Raw genomic sequence first — 10,542 nt, 5'->3', positions numbered from 1 at the left:
GGGGGGGAATGCAATTGCTTGAATGTAGAAATTAAATTGTTCACTCTAAAGCACTTCTTCATTTCTACTCTAAAAAAAAGAAAAAGCTGACTTTGCCTCAAGAGGAAAATAAAGCTAAGAGAGACTGCCAAGAACTGAAAGACTGGGGTGGAGGCGTCTCTTAGGATCAAACATTCTGCTCTGTCCTGTTGCCTGCTTCTTTACTTTCCTGTTTTTCTCTTATGGTAGCTTTAGAGAGCAAACAACCCTTTTGATGCAAAAATCTTATTAGTCAGCCTTAATCTGGAAGGTAGCATGATAATCTGCTCCAGTACCAAAACAGTTACTTACTGCTTGGAGTTCTGTTTCTTAAAAGCAAATGCAAAAAAGATTGCTAGAGGAATTTTAGTGTGGAGAACTAAAAAAACCATGAGGTGTGAAAATAGCCTTGTTTACAAAAAAAACCCTCTTTAATAAAATTTCATTTCTCTAATGGGATATGAGCATGTGCTGACCTGACTGAACAAGAGTGTTTTACTATGCCAGGTTTGAGTTTTTTAAATAAAATAGTAAGTGTAAAAGCAGGTAAGGTACATACACTGGAGAAAAAAAAATGAAGTAAAGAAGGAACTGCTACATCACATAGTTCATAGTCACATACATAAATTTAGTTCTACTCTTCCTTAGAAGGCACAGGTCTTTTGCACAGACAATACACTGTGCAGACACCTTAGTCTTAGTAATTGCTACTAAATACAAAAGATGTGCACAAAAGAAATTTAAAAAATCAGTGTGCATGCTCTTCATGAGCTCACATGGTCATTTCAGTACTTGTACAAGAACTGAAAGTGTAAATGTGATAGAGGAAGTCTGCTGACTGGAAAGGACAAAAATGGGTTACATGTTTAGCATCTGGCATATCGGATACACCTGCAAATCATGGTTCTGTTGCTGTTGTGTCAGAACCACCCAAAGCAAGTCTTAGTGTGCCTCAGTCTCCATGAGTGTCTGCATTGGATGCAGAAGCGATTAAATCATGTGTGTGTCTCATATGTTTAATGGCACCAGTACATCATCAGCATTTTAACATAATATAAAGCAAGACTTTCACCAAAATACGTTACTGTATCAGGATTCAGGAAAGTGAGATACTATAGTGAGATTCAAGAGAAGCAAGACATATGGCATTGCTTTAAAAAGTTTGTTAGAAAGGCAGTCAGTACTCTGTAGAGTTGTTGTGCAACACTACATCCGAAGTCTGAAAATACCAAAGAAAGAGAAGAGTGCAGGAAGAATGTTAGGAATTCTATCTATGGTGTGCGTTAGGGTCGGTAGCTATCCCAAGATGTAGTCTGAGGCAACTGAACCAATAATAGATGCAGTAGGTTCAAGGATTTACAACAGTTGAAAATGCCCAGTATAAACAATGTGAATTCATCAAGTGCTTATAAAATGCAAACTGAAATGCACCTTGTTGTTTTGTAAATAGCTGCTTTTGACTTCGCCATTTGGAAGCCAGTTTTTATCCTTATGTTGTAAACAAGGGGAGAAAAGGGTAATTTTTTTATGTAGAGTGCAAATGCTCAAAATTCAGTGGTGTTTCATCTGGAGGTGATTACTGTTGAAGAAACACATGTTTTCTGATCTCAGGTTGCAGCATGTAATGATGTGTTTTGTCTTGCCTTAAAGTAAAATAACTGTATCCAAAGTTTACCATGCATAATTTCTGATTCATTGTTAGACACAGGTATCAGCGCTGAATTTTTTTTTGTTTAAATATTTTTTTTAATTGTGACACCCAGAGTGTGTGTATGGTCTACGGTGACACCAGTTTTTGTATCTGTATGTGTGTATATGTACATGGTAGTGAAACAATTACAGGAAAAGCACTCTCGTTGCTCTCTTGATTTGCGTATGTACTGCTGCCCTCTAATGACTTCATCGAGTATAAAACTGCTAAACGGTATTACTACTGAATCTTCTGCCTGAATTTTGAGAGCATGTTTTATTGCCTAAAATAGAGGGGATTTTCCTTTCTGTTTCCAAATAAAAATATGCCTGGAAAGTTTTTTAATTATTTACAAAATTCAGACAAACCAACAGAAATTGAATGAAACTCTATAGTTCCTGTTTATCACCTCACTGTAGTATAGAGTTTGTATCTACCCTGTATTTTGCTGAGAAAAGTTACAAGTTCTGTTCCTTGTTCTAAGTGTGAGCTTTTTGAGGAGCTCAGTGTGCTAGTACAGCTCCTGCTTTGCTAACAGTTACATCTGAATTAGCCTCTGCTAAATAGGGATTGTTAAACTTTTGAAGTAAAGGAACAGTCTAGCTTCCTGTGTCTGTAAGGCATTTTACATAAACATAGCACGAGATTTCCTGTCACATCAGAAACTGTGCATGGGCAATGTATATGTGGTTTATGGTAAAGATATGATGCTATGGGTATGAATCATAGTAGTAGCTTGTGGTTCTCTAAACACTTAAAAAATACCTGTGGTTTTAAACCACCATGTATCTGGTTTCATTCCCAAATTAATAAACATTCAAAGTAGTTACTCAGAGCATAGCACTTATTCCTGCAGCACAGGTTAATACAAATACAGTAGACTTAAATCTTGATTTTTGGCTACCTGCAGTTTTAATTTCTAACACATTTGAAAGGGTTCATTGTTCAGGGTTTTTTTTTCCTCTGAAAATGCCATTTTGTCACAGTTAAAACTCCAGTGTGCATTCTCCACCTGGAACTCATCACTTACAGTCCATTTCATATAATGGGAAGCATAAATGACTGCAGCGGGTTGCTTTTTGACGGATGAAAGGCAGACTCTGCATTTCCTATGCAGTTCTGTATCTGTAATAACCTTTCAGAGTAATTTTGACAAATTAAAAGGTGAAACAGACTTACCGTGCTATCCAGACCACTCCTTACCATTTCAAGAATGTTCTGTATGAAGCATTTTCTAATGTTTTCTCTTGCCTGATATTTTAAGTCCTAGGAACTTGGGATACTGGCTTTAAATGAAAGCATCTAGGTGTCTGTGGAATTTGGAACAGATCATGTGTCAAATAATAGTGGTTTTGCTATCATGAATATTAAAGACAGCATGCATATAGCAGTACAAGTATGTAATGTACTGTGATCAACATCAAGTACTCCCATTTTTTTATTGTGATTAAATAAATGTCTAATTTCCAGTAGCGAAATACTGTAAATACTGTAATTCAAGATAGTTGAGATTGAGCCTTGGTATGCTGTGATTTAATTACCTCTTTTTTCAGATGTGTTGGAAGAGACCTTCAGAGGCTTAGGCTATGACGTTCATTGTCACAGATACTTAAATATGAACACCATGAATCAAACATTGCTTGAAGTTGCAAGGTTGCAGAAGCACAGAAATTGTGACAGCTTCATTTGTATATTGGTCAGCCGTGGAAGTCCTCAGAGCATCTTCTGTACAGACCATACCTTTTCTGGATTCCCTTTGGAACAGATAAAGAAATACTTTACAGCAGACTCATGTCCTGAACTCCTAGGAAAACCGAAGCTTTTTTTTATTCAGAGCTACATTGTGCCAGAAAATGACCAAGAACATACTAGTCTGTTGGAAATAGATGGGGATGATGAGAAAATCATTGCTAACACAAAAATCCCTTGGAAAGTCACTATCCCCCAAGTAGCAGACATCTTTTGGAGTCAGTGCAAGGTAGATGTGTCTACACTAGAAAAATCTCCAACTTCATCCTCATATTATCTGCGTTGTCTGGCTGAGCTACTCCGCAATCCTCATAAAAGGTAAATTTTAAAAAAGACATAAAAATAACCCTTTTTCTTTGATAGCCTGATGTCATAGAGATAGAGAAACCTTGTTTCATGCCGTCTGGTCCTGTAAATTATCTTCATGCTGTGTCATAGGTTACAAGACAGGTATACCTGATCCTGGAGTGATAGCACAGGAAGGCAGAGTAAAGTGAAGTTGCTGATTCTGGAGGGTAAAAGTAAAGTATGTTATGGCACTGGGGCTTGCAGAATGAAAAGGGAAGAAGCTGTCCTGGTAACATACGTCAGTGCTTTACACAGGATTGGAAATCTTCCTTCTCCAACATAACAGGGCACACGCCAGGCTTCTGTCAAATTGAGGATTGCCTTTTATCATTAACAAGGGCTCTACTTGTAAATATAAAATGTTAGTGCCTAGGTTCAGGGAAAAGGCAGTTAAGAGGGAAGGATTTTGTCTTTTCTTTAGATCTAATTAACCCTCTGCTCAGAGAGCCACTAGTTTGTCAATTTGTAATCTTGAATTTAAACTACCAGAAAACTTTAGTCTCTCCAAAGAGATTATCAAAAGTAATCTCTGCTAAAATCAGGTATGTTGGGTATATAACTTACCAATAAAGGTTTCTTTGTACAACTGATCTACCAGGGAGCTAACAACTGTTTTTCAAGGTAGCTGTGGGGTTAACATTAACCCTAAAACCTTGTAATGAAATCAGAGATCATCATGTCAGCATAGCCAATATCACAACAGTGATTTGGGTTATAACAGGTTGTCTCCCAAAATGTATGTTCAGCCTTGGGTTTTAGAGGTGTAACCTCTGCAATAAATAGAGAAATTTGAAACTTTCTCCTTGCTGAGTCTAAAGGCGTGTTATCTCTTGTGGATTCTTAAATGGTGTCTTGCTTCATTCTCTAATAGAAAGCTTTTATTTTTGTTGCTGCAGGAAACTCTCTATATTAGATATCCACACAGAACTGAACAGAAAAGTCTATGAATGGAATAAGACCACTGACCCAAGCCAACAATACTCACTTCTGCTCCAGCACACACTGAGGAAGAAACTTTTTCTTTCTCCCACTTAACTGCTGTTGGAAAGGACATGTCTGAAGTGGCTAACAAGAAACACTATGATGCAGACAGTTTCACACATACTTTTAGTTTATGCAGTGTTGTTGCATGTGTATCTAAAGTGCCTGTTGCTTCCAAACCCAGGGATTTAGAAGCACTTTTATGTGTTGAGGCCAATTCCTTATTGATAATGTATCTGAAAGCTTGGATGAGAATGGCAGCTATCGTATATAGCACTGCAACAGACCTACAACCAAGTACAACAGGTAAACAGGGTGGAAGGAGCTCTAAACTGTATAGCTCATGGGTTTTCCAGGGCTTTGCGTTTTTATTGTTTCATTGGTGGTTTTTTAGCATACCTATTAGCAGTGCACCTATCTAGGTTCTTCTGTTGATGCTTAGAACAAGTATAAGCCAGTGCAAACCACTGAAATTCACTGGGTACTCTCCTCAGCACCTAATAATGGAAAATGTGTCATGAAAATGTCTACACAGCAATGCCAGTTCTTCATTAGCAAGTTCTGACTTGTGTGCCTCCACAGACTAGCAAAACAGAAGGAGGAGAAAGATGATCTTATAAATAATTTGGATTCCATCTGCCTGCTGCATTACAGGTGGTGATTCACCCAGAACCCTGTGTTGTCAGTACTATCCACAGCACACAATGGTTATATGTTAATAAATGAGACATTCTGCCATGTTTTGGGCTAACTGTGGCAGGGCTTTACAGTAATCTACCAGACAGTTAAAAAATGTGGGATTTTGGCAGATGTTTTGTGGAAGGTGAAACATGATTCACATTTGCTGCACCATGCATAGTTGTAAAAGTACACTTTTATCATATTTGAACTTAAATGTCCTGTAGCAGCCACTGGCTCTTAAGATGGGTTTAAATTAAACACTGCACCTTCATTTCTTTTGCTTAAGAAAAAGGGTGCATCTTTATCAATTGTGGTTTGGTTTTTTTTTTTCCAAGTTGCCCTTACTCTTCTGAAAAAGACATGAGTTAAAATCGTCCTAAATAAGTGGAGCAGATGCCTAACCTAAAGAGTTGAGTTAAGCTGCTTGTTGTATAACAGTGTAACCTGGATGAGTTGTATTGAAATTTATTGTAACTGAATTTATGGCATTCTCTTCCCTCCTAAAGTAGGCCACTGGTGTACTTCTAATACTTGTAATACAGTCTCCTGTTCAGGAAAGAATTCAAGGCCTTGGTGTGCCTTGCTGGGTTTCTGGTGTCATTACACCATACATCCTTCTGGCATGTGTTTCATGTGAGCAGAAAGGAAAGGAGTTTTTGCTAATACAGGGTATGCGAGTTCCTTGAGCAAATACACTGCAAAAAGATTTTTTGCTAGTGTAGCTGCATTTGATTTGAGTAAAAAGCATATGTGCTTACATATATAACTTCACCTACAATGCTTTTCATTGTAGACCAAATGTAACAGGCAGCTAGCCTATTGATACTATAGTGGTATACTATCAGTATACATTAGTATATTACTGATAATTAGGAGAGCTTGGCCAGTAAACTGGTAGCAGTGCCTTTTTTTATTCCTTGATATTGTGTTGTACATCTTAGGTGTTGGCTTGACGTTTTTATTAACTTCTTTTTTAAAACCAGGCTTCTTAGGTTTCACTTGGGGGGAAAAAAAAAAAAAAGTTTTCAAGTAGTTTCTGTAATTGAGAGTAAAATGCACTTTTATTTGTCAAAAAGTAGATATTGAAGTCTAAAAAGTGCTCAGGAGTCTTTCCTTGTTATGTGATGTAGACCCAGTCTCTTCCTGGCTTAAGAAGTTCCTAAACTGCTGATTGATGAGGATTGTTAGGAGTATACAAAGAGGAGAAACCCACTGAACAAGTTTTATCCTATAGTCTTTCACTATACGTGCAAAATGTTAAGATTGAAATATGTATTTATTTATATTAATGTACTATTTTATATAATATATAAAGTACGTTTTATATCATTGTGATTAAATCTTCACTCGTTACCTTTTTTAAAATTTTGTATTCAGTTTTATTTGCATGTTAATTCTGGAAAGTTCCGTACACGGTTGTGATGTGAAGAAATTTTTGCACAATTCAACAATATAATTCACCTGTATTGCAAGTCTATGCATTCCATATTTTTCTCTTTCCACTTCAGAAGCTATGGTGTCCTCTTTAATAAAGTATATGGAAACTTTTTAATAGCTTTGAATTGGGAAATATAACCCCAAATTTTATGTTTAACTGTGGGTACATGTGTTATTTGTGTTACTGTAATTTGATGTAGGCACAGGCATAAGGGGAAAAATCAAATATAATTTTTTTCAAAATTCAGAAATTCTCTAAAAGCTTATTTTCTATAAGCATTAAAGTAAGAATACTAAATCCAGTTTCATGATCCTATTGGTGTGGAAATAAATGCATCACAGTGGGGCAGAGAGAGGGGGCAGGTCTTCCTTTCAGTTTAGTGTTCTCTAAGAAAGGATTTACTAAACTGGTCCTTTTCTTTAAACTAGGGCCATAATGCTTCTGGCTTTAAAATACTAAATACAAAATTTAAAATACTTTATGTCTTAATTATGTTCATATGTATTCCACACACTCAAGTAGAGAGCTTACTGCATTGTATCAGCAGAAGGGTCTGTACTATATGTGATAGGTAATAAAAATAGCATTCATTTTAACCCTAAATATTTAATAACTGACTGTCTTCCAATAAAGTAAAGCACAAGTGTAATTTTGAAACTCTACCTTGTTCATGTTCATGGGGTAAGAGAAGAATTATAAAATGACAGATTTGGAATATTAGAAGTTACTTCCTATAGTGGCTGGTAAATTAAGCAAATGTTGAAACAAGTATGTATTCTGTGGTGGTAGAAATAAGATGTGATTCCTATTTATCATATATACCTATGTGATGTTAATAAATGTGGTTTCACAAATTAACTTCACTTTTTCCCATTTTCCTTACTAGCTTTTGCATGTGATGAGCACTTCTGCTGCCCTACAGACCAAAAGCAGGGAGAATGGAAGAAAGAGGAGGCAGAGAGATGAGGGAAAGTAATACAGAAATTTCAAGCAGAAACAAGAAGGGGAATGATAGGGAGAACCAAGAGAAGAACAAATAGGGAAAAGAAGATTTGGAGGAGAAATACAGCATCAATACTGGAATGAGAAAGAAGAAAACAGGAGAAAAGGGAGAAAGAAAGTAAGAATAATAGTGGTGGGGTTTTGTGGGTTGGTTGTTTTGGGGTTGGGTGATGCCAAATACAATACTTACTTACAATATTAGCAATAGAATCTATTCTGTTTCTGATAGGTATGTGACAATGTAGGTTTGGTTTGGGGGTTATGAAGCATGCATGTTCTTCACCTTAGTGCATGACACAGTAAATAAAATCCATGTCCCCTTCCTTAATAAATGATGAAGCAACACTATTTGGAAAACTGTAGACGCTCTGTAAATAGCACTTGCAGTGATTAAAGAAGGGAGTCTTTTAGGTCTGGCTACTTGGGTCAGAAGTTGCTAAATCAGCCTTCTGATAACCAAAATGTTGGCACATGGCATGTGTCACGCAGCATTCATGGATGTCAGATACTGATTTTCTACACCGATTTCTTAACCCTCAGTAGCTTCTTAAACCATAGCAGTACTCATGCTGTAATTCATTAAGCAGTATTTATTGCCTTGATACCTCTTTCAAGAGTGGTGTGTACTTGCTGCGTGGTCAAAAGTAGCACTGAAGTCGGTACACGATAGTTATGGTCTGTTCTTGACGTACTGTGCACTTAAAATTTGAGTCTGGGAAGTGACTGGATGCTGGGCAGTGTTGCATCAAGTTGTACAGGTATTGCAGATATGAATGATATCAAACTTCCATTAAATAGCCAGAAGGGGAAAAGAATTAATTCTGGATCTATCATGAGTTTAGGGTGTTAGCACAGGAACATAAAAAGTGACATGCTGGTGAAATTCGGTCACAGTCTGACAAAATAGTTTTCAGAACCTGCTGTTGAACAAGATAAAACAAGCCACTCCTCCTCTGCTCCTGCATGATCAGTGCTTGGAACAAGGCTATCAGACTCACTGCTCCATGGCACTGAACTTTGTTTTTGCTTTCTGATAACTAAAATAAAAATTTCTTGTACTTCTGTATGTTCTGTATATACGGAAGAGGGAAAAGAGCATTGGCAGAATACAGATGATGCCTTCCAGTTGCTCAGAAGGTGTACCCCATGAGGCAAGAGATTCTGTGGTGTGTTGTACCAGACTGAAGTTGCATGATTTTCCTCAGCCACCTACATGGCTGTGACCAAGTCCTAAATCTAGTTTATTCTGTACTGCTACATACTTAATGTCTTACAGTGGTTGCCAACTCATTACCCAGAAAAGGAGTTAGTTCAAGAGGACGTTACAGCACTAACAGTTGTAGATGGGAGTATGCTGTCTGGCTGATTTCCCCTTTCAACTCTGCGTAAGAAGTACCATTGACTCCTGTAACAAATACCTGGGTCAGAGAAGCTTTTTATGACAGTTTCTGAGAATTTTTTTCTAAGACCCAGAGTTTCACATTTCTGACATGCAGGAAGAAGTTGCTGAGAAGAAGCTGCCATTTGTGTGGATGATCTGCTGTGTATCTGACTGTGTTCCATTTAAGCTGTATCTCCTGTACCAAATTATTTGACAGCTCTTCTGTGGCTCTTCTGGAGAATGTCTTTTTTTCAGCTTCTATGTTAGAATCAGTAAGACATTGCAAGTCTTTTAGGAATTCTGGTTCTGTGGATTGTGACTTTCTGTACATGCCATATTTAAAAATTTGTGTTACTCTGAGAGTGTATTGTTAGTGTTTTGTCAAACCCATCCCAGGCTCTGCTGCAGGGGAAGGGCGGCCGCTTCCCTGAAACAAAGATTCACTCAGCAGTCTGGATTGAGTATAACTGTTAAGCACATGTTCTTTATTGGCAGCGCTGGGCAGCACTGGGGATGGCTCCACTACAAATGCCATGCTTACTAACAAAACTCTCTAATATACACAGAAAGCATACATATGCATTAGATTTCTAGAAAAGGCAGTCTTATGCTAAGGGATTCTTAGAATTAATTTACATAGAGCATGCGTGGTAAAAATAGAATGAGGGTCTTCTCACCTCCGTAGGGGTCCACATAGCCTTTCTCACACTGTCCGTTAGTGAACTTCAGGTTTCTAGTGTCCATACATGATAACAGAGTTACTTCATCAGTCCTTAAGCTCCTTTGTTCCAGCTTTCAGTCACTTATCTTGGTACTGGCGTCTTAGACACTTGTTTTCTTCAGGTTCCTGCTATTAGAGATGTACTCAGGAGTTTTTTCAGACTGTCCGTGTCTGAAAAATCTTATCTTTACTAGGCAAGGAGTTAAAGGTTTCAAAACATCTTACAATTGAGTAACTGGGTAACGACTACAGAGGGTAGTTAAGAAAAAGTATAAATGAAATTACATACATTACATTAAAATACAGGAAAATAGAAGAAAAAAATAAAAGCTAGTAAAACACAAGTGATGTCTAACGTTAAAACTAAACGTCTAATTTTAGAGGTCCGTGTACATGAGCAATTTCAAGTACACTTGTAGCAGCTTCCCTTCACACGGCGCTCGGCCCATCCCCGCGGGGCGCCACCGGGGAGCCCCTCCGCCGCCAGCGGGGTCGCGCCCTGCGACGCGCCTCCCATCTCCTTCCCCAAGATC

At 37.7% G+C, this 10,542-nt stretch overlaps 1 protein-coding gene across 8 annotated transcripts in view; it reads left to right on the top strand.

The window, feature by feature from the left end:
- Nucleotides 1–9,631, top strand: part of CFLAR (CASP8 and FADD like apoptosis regulator) — a 25,800-nt gene extending 16,169 nt beyond the window's left edge. For 6 of the 8 annotated variants that reach the window (XM_026853292.1, XM_026853296.1, XM_026853295.1 and 3 more), the window contains 2 exons: nucleotides 3,262–3,775; nucleotides 4,702–7,757. In XM_026853292.1, coding sequence (XP_026709093.1) covers nucleotides 3,262–3,775; nucleotides 4,702–4,840 — 653 coding nt within the window. In that variant the 3' untranslated portion in view covers nucleotides 4,841–7,757. Of the gene's footprint in view, nucleotides 1–3,261; nucleotides 3,776–4,701; nucleotides 7,758–7,791 lie in introns of those variants that run through there. The other 2 variants (XR_003398859.1, XR_003398858.1) reach the window with 2 other exon arrangements.
- Nucleotides 9,632–10,542: the final 911 nt, after the last annotated feature.

The sequence above is a fragment of the Athene cunicularia genome (assembly GCF_003259725.1).
Source record: "Athene cunicularia isolate RWA chromosome 7 unlocalized genomic scaffold, athCun1 chr7_part2, whole genome shotgun sequence".
Taxonomy (NCBI): domain Eukaryota; kingdom Metazoa; phylum Chordata; class Aves; order Strigiformes; family Strigidae; genus Athene; species Athene cunicularia.
This window is presented reverse-complemented; position numbering and strand designations above follow the sequence as displayed.